This window comes from Erythranthe guttata, chromosome 4 (genome assembly GCF_056151865.1).
Source record: "Erythranthe guttata isolate IM_541 chromosome 4, IM_541, whole genome shotgun sequence".
NCBI lineage: Eukaryota > Viridiplantae > Streptophyta > Magnoliopsida > Lamiales > Phrymaceae > Erythranthe > Erythranthe guttata.
This window is the reverse complement of record NC_142536.1, coordinates 12,701,677-12,714,425: the sequence shown is the minus strand read 5'-3', so window position 1 is coordinate 12,714,425 and position 12,749 is coordinate 12,701,677. Positions and strand designations below refer to the sequence as shown.

At 33.9% G+C, this 12,749-nt stretch overlaps 3 protein-coding genes across 3 annotated transcripts; 2 read left to right on the top strand and 1 right to left on the bottom strand.

The window, feature by feature from the left end:
* Nucleotides 1-1,000: 1,000 nt before the first annotated feature.
* Nucleotides 1,001-5,036, top strand: LOC105973545 (D-aminoacyl-tRNA deacylase). The gene is made up of 9 exons (XM_088816880.1): nt 1,001-1,160; nt 1,554-1,734; nt 1,840-1,982; nt 2,544-2,607; nt 2,728-2,780; nt 3,401-3,456; nt 3,764-3,838; nt 3,927-4,115; nt 4,718-5,036. Exons 1-8 carry the CDS (start codon nt 1,059-1,061, stop codon nt 4,015-4,017), a joined length of 765 nt encoding a protein of 254 aa, XP_088673006.1. The 5' UTR covers nt 1,001-1,058; the 3' UTR covers nt 4,018-4,115; nt 4,718-5,036.
* Nucleotides 5,037-5,735: 699 nt separating this feature from the next.
* On the top strand, nt 5,736-7,950 carry BASL (breaking of asymmetry in the stomatal lineage). Its single transcript, XM_012998429.2, has 4 exons — nt 5,736-6,002; nt 6,083-6,498; nt 7,174-7,361; nt 7,492-7,950. Exons 1-4 carry the CDS (start codon nt 5,915-5,917, stop codon nt 7,586-7,588), a joined length of 789 nt encoding a protein of 262 aa, XP_012853883.2. The 5' UTR covers nt 5,736-5,914; the 3' UTR covers nt 7,589-7,950.
* Nucleotides 7,951-9,114: 1,164 nt separating this feature from the next.
* Nucleotides 9,115-12,210, bottom strand: MPB2C (movement protein binding protein 2C). Its single transcript, XM_012998586.2, has 5 exons — nt 11,830-12,210; nt 11,621-11,704; nt 9,911-10,210; nt 9,604-9,825; nt 9,115-9,414 (listed from the first exon to the last, which is right to left on the bottom strand). The coding sequence occupies exons 1-5, from the start codon at nt 12,058-12,060 to the stop codon at nt 9,268-9,270; spliced, it is 984 nt and encodes a 327-aa protein (XP_012854040.2). The 5' UTR covers nt 12,061-12,210; the 3' UTR covers nt 9,115-9,267.
* Nucleotides 12,211-12,749: the final 539 nt, after the last annotated feature.

The following is a 12,749-nucleotide window of genomic DNA, read 5'->3' as shown; positions in this document are numbered from 1 at the left end:
AGGGTTTGGATTGAAATTTCCAGAAAAAGGGTCTGAGTGCCCCATTTGTTCATTGTTTCTGTTGGATCTGGAATCCTGGAAATTCCTGGTCATATTCTCATGTTGAATATGAGGTGGGAATGAACCATTACCTGCAGATGAGCCTTCCCCCATAATGGACTTATCCCTATGATACACTTCCATTCTCTCAGCAATTTTGGCCAGCTGGATCTGCAGATTCTCAAAGGATTTCTCAGCTCTCAGCTGATTTTGATGGATTTGCTCCTGCAAATTCATTTCCACAGCCTGTCTTTTCCCCATTTCCTCCTGAATCCTCTGTTCCACCAATTTCTTTTGTGTCTCCATTTGATCCTTTGATCTAGTACCCTCTGCCATAGTGAATTTTACTCTGTTGTATTAAGTATAACGCCTTGCTCTGATAGCCAATTGTCAGGTCCTTAGTATATAATATATCATCCACTGTATTGAATTCAGTAATTAATATGATAATAAGAAAGTAAGCTTGGGAAAGAAGAAAGTGGATGAGAGGCAGAAGAAATAAAGAGGGATAGAATAATTTCCAAATCTGAATTACTTTCCAATTTAGGGTTCCAGTACATTTATAGTACTAACATAAAATAAAAGCATATTTCAATTTCAGCCCATAATAAAAAGACTGCTAAAACGTAAATAAAACATGGCCCAAAAGACTACTGATAATTCCGGCCCATTAATGAAATACCCATTCCAATAATGGCCCAATCCCTTAATTCTCCTCTACGACGTCGTCTCCCTCCTCATCTTCAATCATCATCGTATTCCCAATCACTCCCGACCTAAAAATCACACCTTTACCGTTTCTAGGTTTTCTCAGCCCCTTTCCACCCCAATCACCCAAATCCGACTCCTTCTCCGGCAATTTAACCGGAATCCGTGCACTGCGTTTCTTCTTAGCACCCCAATTCTTCAACATTTCGCCATAACGCTCCATTAACGGTTCCCAGGATATGACAGAAGGATTATGATAGGTTGCAGAAGAAGAGCAGACTTGTGTAAAAACATTTACAATTTTCAGAGAGATGGTGACTTTAATTGTCGCCACCTCCGTCGACCCAGCCTCCATCGGCCCCGCCGCCGCCCTTCTGTCAATGCCCGGCTGGCACCCCGGCCCTCCTCTCCAGGTTTACACTCTCATTCTCACTATCGTTGTAGTCGCAGTTGCATCACTCAATAAAATACAAAAAAATTGGGCCATCTATTTATTTTTCTAGGTTAAACGGTGACAATTGGCTGGATCTTCCAATTTATTTAGATGAATTCTCTGTCCCAAATTCAATTTATATGGAGCCTTTTATCTTTCTCTAGTTGTGAATTGTGATATATATTGGTTCATATGGTAGACAAAATCCATAATTCGAAGGGATTAATATATTTTGAATTATGTAACTGTATATACATAATTTAAAGTGAAGTTGTTGTTGGAGAGGAGATTATTAGTTATTAGATGATGAAGATTAACAATAACCAATGTGCTAATTAATATGTAATTAAATGTGTATGGTATTTTGAGTTAGGAAATGTCGAGTTTTGTGAACAAGGAAGCGAGGCTGTTGAAGCACGATAAACGTATAGTATTAGAGGATCACTTGGATAAAAGATGGGAGGAGGCGACGGGTGAGTTGGTCAACGAGGTTATTTTTCTCAGCAGGCACGTTGCGGTTTCCAATCGACCTGCACTCACTATCCATCCCATTGGTATGTATGTTTGCAATTTTTCTTGTTACTTTCGTTCTATTTGTTAGTGTCAAATTGGTGCATTAGTTTTAATTTTTTCAATTTATTGGATCCTTTGATTTTCAGGTATACCCCATCTGCGAGAAGGAGACGTACCGCCAGCTGGCGGAAAGCCTGGATGGGCTGCACCGCCTAATCCACGTATAGGACCGTGGCTGAGGCTGTTGAAAAATATTGCACAATCACATAATCTCAATCCTGAATTTGAGGTAATTAATGTCGTTTTTACTTTTTATTCATGCTGCTTGTGGGGATTGAATTTATTTTCTCCGTGTTTGTGGAACTACTTAAATTGTTAATCAATAACCTGTGTGATGTATTTATATGATTGCATTATTTTTCCTTTTCATTTATTTAAAAAAAATAGGAGATAAAAAGGACTCTTCTTAAATTCTTCACATAGTAGATGTTTCTATCATGGTATTAGTATGTTCTTTTCGGAATGGTTATCGAAGCTCATTAAACACATGTAGTTCTGCACGATCTTCACTTTTTTTATTTGACAAACAATGAATGCGACTTGGCCACAGCAGAAAAATTCCGTTAAATAAATAACATACCTTATCACATCAAAAAGAAACGAAGTGACGAGATTAATTACATAGTAAATCACGTGAACACCCGAAACTGAATCATGTCATAGGCCTGCATAACAATTATGATAAAATAAAATCATAATGACATCATTATTCAGTCATGTGATGTATATTATGATGTCATATTATATGAGATGTATTTATCAAGTCCCCGTTGTACTTATATTTGTCTAGATCACGTTGGAAGCAACACATCATGGCCCAATAACTCAAGCACCTACAATGTTTGTAGAAATTGGTATAATTCTTTATTCCCAAGCTCGGAAAAGATATAAATATAATTTATACTTTTTGCTTTGTTATTTTCGGGCACTGTTTGCTTGCTCATTCTACCTTAACATTAGTTGTACGATTGTAGGTAGTACAGAAGAATACTGGAAGAGACAGGATGCTGCGCAAGCCATTGCCTTAGTTGGGTATCTATTAACTACATATGTGCCTTTAAGAACATTTCAGTAGGTGTGGAAATCTGAATAGATCGGATCGGGATTAACACTTTTGGAAAACTAATTCCAATTCTATTACAAAAAAATCGAAAAAAGAATAGGAATTCATAATTTAAAAAATTGGAATGATACTTGTTCAAAAATAGGAAATTTTCAGTCGGAATTGGAGGAATTTGAAAATTCCATTTTTTATTCACTGATAAGTGATAATATGAATTGCATAATATTAATATTATAAATGTAATGTTTGAAACAAAAATAAATTAAAAATTGAATTATTTTCTGAAATAAAAAAAGAATAAAAAGTCGGAATCTCATATATATTCCAATTGGATCCAAAAAAGGGGAAAAATGGGAAATCTGAATTTTTAAAGTCTGGAATGAAAAATATTGTTCTAAAATCGAGATCTTTTTAGATCAGAATTGGTGGAAAAAGGAAATTTCATTCCAATTTCCGCCTGTAATTTCTAGTGTTATATCTAGCAACGTAATAAGATATGTTCGACGGACGACGATATGACATTGTGTTAACTTATGTTTTGAAATAGTTTTTTGACCCTTATTTGTATATTCCTGCAATGAAAGCTTGTATGGGAAGGCCTAGGGCTTGGAGGAGGAACTGCTATAGGAGACTGGTGCAGGTAATCATTAAAAACTATTTTAATATTCCGTCAAATAAATTTTTTATTTTTTTTTCTAAAGATGCATGCGATCTTGGTCTGGCGAAAAATACAGATCTTCGAGTAAACTCTGTAGTACGTTATTGCATAACAGCATTATTTCAATCCTTAAGCCATAGTTTTATTAACATTTTGTTGTAAATGAACATACTCAAGGTGTTGAAATGCATGATATTTGTTATGCTAAAATCGGCATAGTTCTATTTGAAAGCACTGTTAATTTTCATTTTACACGTGTTTATATTATTCGCTTCTAATAACAACACAGGAACAATGGAAAAAACAAAGTTCTCCTAGGATTAGGTGGCGGACATTATGTACCCCGACATATGGATGTAGTTCTGTAAGTTGCTATTTAACTCGTTTCTTAACGTTTTTGACGTGAAACTAATTTAGGATTTTGATTAAAAAAATTAAATACATTTTTTCAGAAAAGATGGTGTGTGGGTGGGACACCTTATTTCTGGATATTCACTGCCAATGGAGGATCAAAGTCAATTAAAAGGCGAAGAATCGAAATAGGAAGTTGGTGGGACTTGGAAAGAAGCAATCAAAGTTTCGTTCGAGACTACAAGAGAAGCTTTTCCAGGCGGACAAGTTCTGGCACATCTTGATCACAAGTTAGTGTCCTGCTTTTTTTTTTTGTCTTCTTAGTATTTGATTTTTTCGAAGAATTGAAATTAATAACCAACAATAATATCATGTCTTAATTATTACTTTTGTTCACGACTAAGTTGTAGTGAATGTCATTCGGTTGACACAACGACGAATTGCTGCGCGTGCAGTTGAATCGATTGCAAATTTGCAATGATTTATTAGTCTTGGATCGTTTGGGAGATAATCAACACGAGTGTAATTAGGCTAATGCATTTACTTTTCTTGAATTTTCTTAAAATCAATAGAAGAAATAAAGTGAAGTAACTTAAAAACTTCCAAAAGTTAAAATTAGCTCTCACATCACACGTGTAAGGATAGATTCATTCGACCAAGTCAACTACCTAGTTAAAATAGCAAGTCCTTTCACGATTAGGAATAGTTATTGCATTAACTGAGTTTTCGACTAACAAATATGAAACGGAGATTGTGTGGCTATGAATGAGTTGATCGGTATAACTTATAAGCATGGTTTGCCACCTCTAGACGTGAGTTTGCCCTTAATTAAAGACGTTCATCCAAATTTAATTATTTATTTGTTAACTAAAGTTGGTTTTGTAAAATACAGGAGTTTCAAAAGTTGGCAGAAAGTGGCAATTATGGGGTTCCTAGCAGACCAAGGCATACAAATTGGCAAGCCTGCTGACTTCTGCTGATTCTTCTTTAAAACAAATTGTTTATTGCAAATCAAATTTGCAAAATTGCCTATTATTTTAAATATAGGAAAAAGAGAAAAATAAATTACGTATAGCAACACAGAATTTTATAAATTCGGCTTCACTTGGTCCTCGATTGAATGAAATGTTGTTGGAAAATATTGTTTTCTGCTTCTGTTATCATGAATGACTCTTCTGATTCAAGATATCCCATGATCCAGATTTTCTTTATAGTTTCTTCCAATCTTTATTTATTTATTTACTGTGAATAAATTCCAATCTTGCACAATAGAACCAGTCGAGCAGGTACCATCTCTCCTAACGAGGGTTGATTTATACTATGATATAACATGCCAATTATTCAAATTTTCTGTTTTTTTTTTTTTTTTTTTTTTGTTTTTTTCACAAATGGGGTTAAAGAATTGACATGGATATAAAACATAATTATTGAATTAAAGTGTAAAAGTTGTTTAATAGAAGAGGGTAAAAAGTAAAACGGAACGAACGAAATGCTATGGATAACTTTTTTGGAGATTAGTTGCACTAAAAAAAATTGATTTAAAAAAAAAATCAAATGTTCTTTAGAAGTGAAAAATCTAAATCAAATTTCATTTCAAACAAATTCAGAAAATTCAAAAAATTGATTTACATAATTCAAAATTTAATTTTCGCTAGTAGATAACAAGATGTATTGGATATAACAATTTAAACTATGACAAGGTAGACTGAATTGGATTTTCTACCATATATTATTTAAAAAAAAATATGCATTGAGTGAATTTTGAATAATTAAATTGTTGATTTTAGTAAATAATTAGTAAGATAAGTAAATGAGCAACGTTCATGAAAAAAAGAGTCTGATTCCTTCCTTATAAATCTCCACGTTTTATTCCCATTCCATTTATGCTTCACAAATCACAAATAATAACTGCTATACCTTGTAACTCCCGTGTGTTTTAATGCCTTAATATTTCCTCTCTTTCAAATTTCAATTTTTCTCTATTCCCTCTCTCTCCTCTCTCTAGAAAAAAACACTCTCTCTCTCTCTCTAAAAAACACACAAAAACTACATACAGTACAGAAACAACTGCCGACTAAGTAAAGAGAAGATGAGCTCAGCCTGCACAGTACCGAGGCTTGTCCGATGCAGAGTAAGAGACTTAGCATCGTGTTTCTTCGCTTGCCGCTTACCTTTAGGTATTTTCTTTTTTTTTTCTTTTTTTTTTTTTCTTTTAGTATAAAAATATATAAAATCTAATTAATTAATAATAATGCAGAGGAAGAACCGGAGACGTCGCGCAGTAGAGGGACGAAAGGAAGGATAATTGACGAGCCTATAGGCCGTCACAAGAAGAAGAGTACTATTCGAGACGAGATTTCCATTGTTGCCAAGAAAAATTGCAAAGAAGAAGAAAATGATGATGTAATTATTAGAGGAGAATCAATACTTCAAAGTTCGTCGCAAAACGATATTGCGATTAAATCGGAAGATGGATCGATGGCGGAGCCTCGATTTGCGGAAGAAGACTACATTGTATTCTGCTTCAGAGATGATGGAGAAATCCACATGGTAAATGAAGCTCATGCTGCCACGTCATCGTCGTCATCGCCACTTGATAATGACGACGATAATCAACATGCAAACACAACGACCGCTGCATCTAATTCCTTGAGGACTATCATGATTACGAAGGTTAGTACAATTAAATTTTCCTTCGTCTATAAACTTTCTATTTTAATATATTCCCTACGTCACACCCGACACTTCAATGTGTTGACGTATTGCGTGTCCGACACGACACCCGACGGGAACTTGTTGGGCCATTTTTGTAATTTTCAAAAAAACCAGAATCATGTTTCGATAGAAAATCTCCAAATAATTTTGCTGTTTCCTCAACTCTTTACATGATTTGGCAATCAATTCCAAATTCATGGATGATAGCAATGTTTACATGAGTAAATATTCTAAGAACACATATAAAATCACATGATTTATAAATAAATATAGACACTTATGTATTTCATAATTTATAAACATATAGTTTATGATTTATAAATAAATATTTAGTTTGGACTTTCAACCGGATTCAAATCTCGAGGGAAGTTTTTGAGTAAATTTTGAAACTTAAAAGGAGGTTGTTGAAGTGTAATTAGACCAAATATGAGGGTCGTCGATTAATTTTATTTACCACATCGAAAGAAAAATTGTCAATATGGTAATTAAAAACTTCATTTATTAAGTTTAAGTCGATTTTTTTTAATACTAGAATTAAGTTTGCCTTTGAGTTTGAGTTTTGAGTAATGTTTGAAATTCGACGAGGCAAATATATAATCGAAGGAGATGACTAAGAATTAATTTTGTGGGTAGGGTGAGTGGCCACCTAATGAAGACGAAGACGAAGATGAAGATGAAAATGAAGAAATAAAAGAGATGAAGAAGAAGAAAAATAGTAGTACTGTTGATGAAGAGCAACCAAATGGAAGCAAAATGGAGTCTTTTGAGTCTTGTGATTCTAATCTATCTGATACAAGCACAAATTCTTTTGCATTCCCAGTGTGAGTTTTGATCTTAATAATAATTTCATAAATTATATGTATCATTAATTAATAGTAACATGTTTTTTTTTGAATTACTTTAAATAATTATATACATATATGTTACATTAATATTATTTGTTGCATGCAGATTGGGTATTGAATGGATAGGCAGCCCCGTTCACATGCCCAGATCGGAAAAGCACGACGGCCCCCAAAGTGTGCGCCTTCATTGCTGTCGATTCTAATTATATTATATTGTTCTACTTTCTATATTCTCATATAAATATATAGATAGATACGACCGAGAGAGCTTAATTAAAGCTCGTGTTACTTTCTTTTTATAACCCAGATATCCAGATATTGTTTGATTGATCGTTCTTCTCCGTTCGTATATGGTGGGAAAATTAAGGAGCACGCAGTCGTAATTTATACAAGCCTAATTAAAGCGGACATTCGATCGATAGGGGAAGATGTGTAGAGGAAGGGTTTATGAGATTGTTTTATTTTTCTAGTTTAGGATTATGCGATTCACATACAATCCAAAAACCATTTTGATGATCATTGTCTTTCATGATGTTTAGGCTTTTAAAGAATTTAGTGTTTTTTTTTATTTTTATTTTTATTTTTTATATATATATTCTTATTGTGAAATACATAAATATTCCAAAATCTTTAGTTTTCAACTAATATCAAGTTCAATTTGTATATTTCAAAAAACAAAAAGAAATTGTCTTACTAATTTGCAAATCATACTTGAATAAGGGGTGTTTTTTAAATAAAAGGATTGAAATATTTGTAGTAGCACAAGAAAGTATTTGTAATTTTGCAAACTATCCACCCTATCATCTCAAACTTTTAACCCTCTCAATCAAACAAATCAATGTTACTAACTTCACAATGGCATTCATTACTCAAGATAAAGGATGGTGCAAAGTCAATTGTAGGGATGACAATGGGTATGGGTTTGTCGGGTCTTAGACCCGAAACCAATCCGTTTGGGGCGGATCTCGGTAAGTTAATAGTTTTGGGTCAAGTAATGGATTTTAGTTTCTAGAATCGGATTTTGGACCGGGTTACGGATCTTATTGGAAATGACCCGTATAAATATATTATATCTAACAATTAAATTAGATATTATATGTATATATATATATATATATATAGTTTCTTGCTGATCATATCTATTACTTGTCGACCACCGCTAGAGATCTTGCCTTTTGAACATCATTTATCGTAGAAGTTAAAAATATAATTAATTAGATACGTATTATTCATTTTATATCACTTGTAAAATATTGCAGTTTAATTTTGAGATTACTTGGTTAAAATATACAACCAAAGTATTATGAAATTTAAAAAATGTTAAACTTTTTGTGTGATGTCGACGGGTCCAACAAGTCTGGCGAGTCAGAACTGTTTAATTCAAGTATGGCTTGGGGCGGGCCCCGAGTTTTATATATTTACATGAGTCGGGTCTCGGGTTTAGGCGAACCCGCCCCAGAACTGACCCGTTGCCATCCCTAGCCAATTGATGCCAATTCAAATTTCCTTCTACATTTTAATTCGAGTTTGTCACACATAACTTATGCCTAATATAATTTACATCTCTCGTGTAGTTTGCAAACTATTTTGGACGAAAATCGAAGCTTACTACCTTGTTGGCTTATGATTGGCTACGGATTCTTACTTAAAGAAAAAAAATATTTGCAATTTATTAAAGCCCCAATTTTGTATAGTTGAACCAAGAAAACATAACAAGGGCAAAAAAAGGTTTTGAGCAAGGCAAAAAATTTCAAATCAGTCTGAAAAGTTGCTAAATTATGATTCCATCTTCAACATAGTAGAGAATTTAGATTAACAATAGCTACTAAATTTAAATAAATATGAACACTGAGAAATCAACTACTTAAAACGAAAAATCGGTTTATTTGATAAGAAATGATTGGAGTTGAAACCTTGCAGCGGCAGCAGCAGAAATAGAGCATTCATCTTGATTAGCTTTTGCAGCCGCCACTGCCGAAACATACGCTTCTCTCGCTGCTTCCAATTTCTCCACATCCATCTCATTATCCTGCCCAATTTTCAGGAGATGTAATAATACTAATAATAATAATATAATAAATGAATAATAACACGAATGAGTATCGTAAACTACGAAATGATATTAATAATAAAGAATCACCATTCATGCATATAACGACGTTCTATCGTCTACTATGTAAAAGAATTAATTTTTTTTACACTTTAGTAAATGACTTACTGATTGATGGCTCTGATCAAGAAGATAAGGAACTTCATCGTAATAATCTCCGTTACAAATGGCGTAATCGTTATTAGTCAAGCCTTGAATTGCTAACATGAAAGATGAAATCTCCCCTTGGACCTTATCCAGATTTTCTTGGAGCCTCTCCACTTTTTTGTTGGATGTCGTTGCCTCCCATTGTAATTTCTCCACAGCTGCTTGTTTGTCTGCAAGTTTAACCTTTGCAAAAAAAAAAAAAAAAAGAATCAATAAAACGTACGGAATATTCTCTCCCTCAACGAGTGTGTGTGTGTGTATTCCAGACCTTTGTGTCCGAAAGCTGTAGCTGAGTGGACTTAATGAGTGAGTCCTTTTCTGCAACCTCGTTTTGAAGCTGTTCGAACTTTGTCTGAATGGAAACCAGCTCATCGTTTGAAAGTTGTGCTGATTTCAAAAGTTCGTCTTTTTCGGATAATTGCTTAGTTAAATCCTCTACTTGGTCACGCAATGCTAACAATTCTTCTCTGTCCTTTTCAGAGAGGAATGCCCCTGACGAGAAAATCGAGAAGCTCTCGTCTTTGCCTCCTTGCTTTTTCCCTGCAAGACTCGCACTTTTGCCAGCTGTCTGCACCAAACAAATATCAAACATCATAAGAAAAATTGAACCAAACCTCTGTGCAGAATTGTAATAAAGAATTGAATTTTATGCAAGTATGTACTAACATAGATAACTACAACTTTGACAAATCTCCGAAAATTAACAATCAATAGATAATTGATTCACATGCTCAGCTAATCTTAACAGATCAATTCGAAGAAATCATAAACAATTTTTTCGTTTTGTCTTAGTTCCTCGTATAAAGATGCTATTTATTTAACTTCACTTTTTCGTCTCGTTCCATCGTTTCAAGTTCTGAATATCATGTTTCCTGTTTGTTCAAATAATTACGATGTTTGAAAACCTGCAAAATCTACCATATAGCTTTCTCGATTGGTAATAAAAACAGTTAATTATTATCCTTTTAAAATTTTTTATAGTGACATTCGGAGCCTTCAACAAGTGCAAATATGTTTACGACCATGGTTCATTTCTCTAATCTATGACTGTACAATAGTTACGTTGATGTTCTAGCTGAATAATATATTTTCATTCACCGGTCCTAAAAGTATCTTCGTACAAATTACGTGAACGCTTCTTTGTTCCCAGCACTATATCTAAGGCATTCACCATAAAGTATATTGATGTACGGATACACTTTCCACCTTTGTTTGTCTACACATGTATGCTGCTAGATTGTAAGGTCGTAGTTGCGAGTTTCGGAGACAAATAAAGTAAGATTTCTTTCTAAAAAGAAGTATTCTTATCACAATCTATGAGCAATGGCAAACATAATAAAAGTCGACATTAACTTCAACTAAACGGCTATATCTTTCTTGATCAAGAATGGATGCACGAACAAAATTTTGTTATCTGAAAAATATTCTTAAATTAAATCTCCAATACCAGTATATCGTATCATTTGCGTATGTTTTTTAAGGCCGTGTAAGGATTTAACAAGACTGACATATAAGGATTCACGAATTCACACTGTAGGAATGGGCGATCGATCGACACCAACTCACACCACATGGTGAATATGCGTGAGGATTTAATTAAACTATTTTGGCAACAAAAAGTAAATTCACAGAGACGAATAGGCCACACAGTATGCTTAGTTAATTGACATCGAATAACTAAGATTAGATTCCCCGTTAGCTAGTTAACCCATAAACTAACTTAGCTATTCAACTCAAACAATCTTCTATATGGTAAAAACCAAGTTCAAGGACTTATTTATGCAGATTGTCACTTTGGGGACTGAAACTTGTCTCCATTACTTCATATTCAGATTAAATCATAACATACACATAATTAACACAATAAAAAATCGACAAATTATTATAAAGTACATAAATTCATTCACTAAATGGAGCTGTCGCCGTCGATTTTCATGTAACACAATGGCTAAATTTAGCTATAATACAATAAAATTACCTTCTTGTAAAGGGATTCTCTAGAAGGCGTCTTGGTGTAGATCATAGAACCCCGTCTCGTAAACGAAGAGTTCACTTTTCGATCCTGAAATTGAATTCGGAAAAACAAACAAAACAGTATTCATTCAACATATTTTAGAAAGGGGAAAATAAAGGAGAAACAGAAATTGGAGAAAACAGAAGAAGTGAAATTGAGTGTGCGGGAATTACAATGAGGGACTGAACGAGAGGGACCATCTCAACTAGGTCATTGAAGAGGACGCGGTCGACGTTGCCGGAGGCGGAGGCGGTGGCGGCGGCGGCGGAGAGTGAGGAGAGGGTGCGTCTCAGGTCGTCGTCGCCGCCGCCGGAAAGCCATGACTTAGGGTCCGACCCGAAACCACTCTTCTCCTGCAAATCGAACAGATGCTGCTGTTGGTGTTCGTACATTCTGCCTTCCATCGATCTTTGGAAATGGAGATCGATGAATTGAAGATTTTGAAAGCAGCTTATTGGTTTTTTTTTTCTTTTCTTTTTGTTGTTTGAATTTATGAAGTAGTTGATTTTTGCGACTGTGGGGGACTTTATTTTTGAATTCTTTTTTGGGAAAGTATCTTGTCCAAAACCCAAAAAGCTTCAAGGTAATTTACCACTTGATCCTTACAATATAATTTTATTATATTTGTGGCTTTGTGCATACTTCCAAGTTTAAATGTGACAATTAGCTCTAGGGCTGGAAAAAAATACCGATTACCATATACCATGGTATACCAACCAAGGATTACCGAAAAATTACCAAAAGAACGGTTACCATATATTGTCTATGGTACAATATTAGTACCGCACCATTACAATATGGTACGGTATTGGTATTGTATTTCTAAACCACAGTAATACAGTACTGTACCGTAATTTACATTTTAATCCGATTAATATATTTTTTTCGATATTATTTTTTTTAATTCTATTTTGTTTATTTACAAGCTTATAAATGGCAACAATTATTTTTGCCTTAAGCTAGCTGTAGTGTTTTTTTTTTTCTTTCTACAAAGTTGAATTTTGTAATTGAACATATATGTGCTACTAAATTGTCTTTTATGTTCCTTATAGCCAACTAAGTTTATTATATATGATGTATGAATATTTTATTC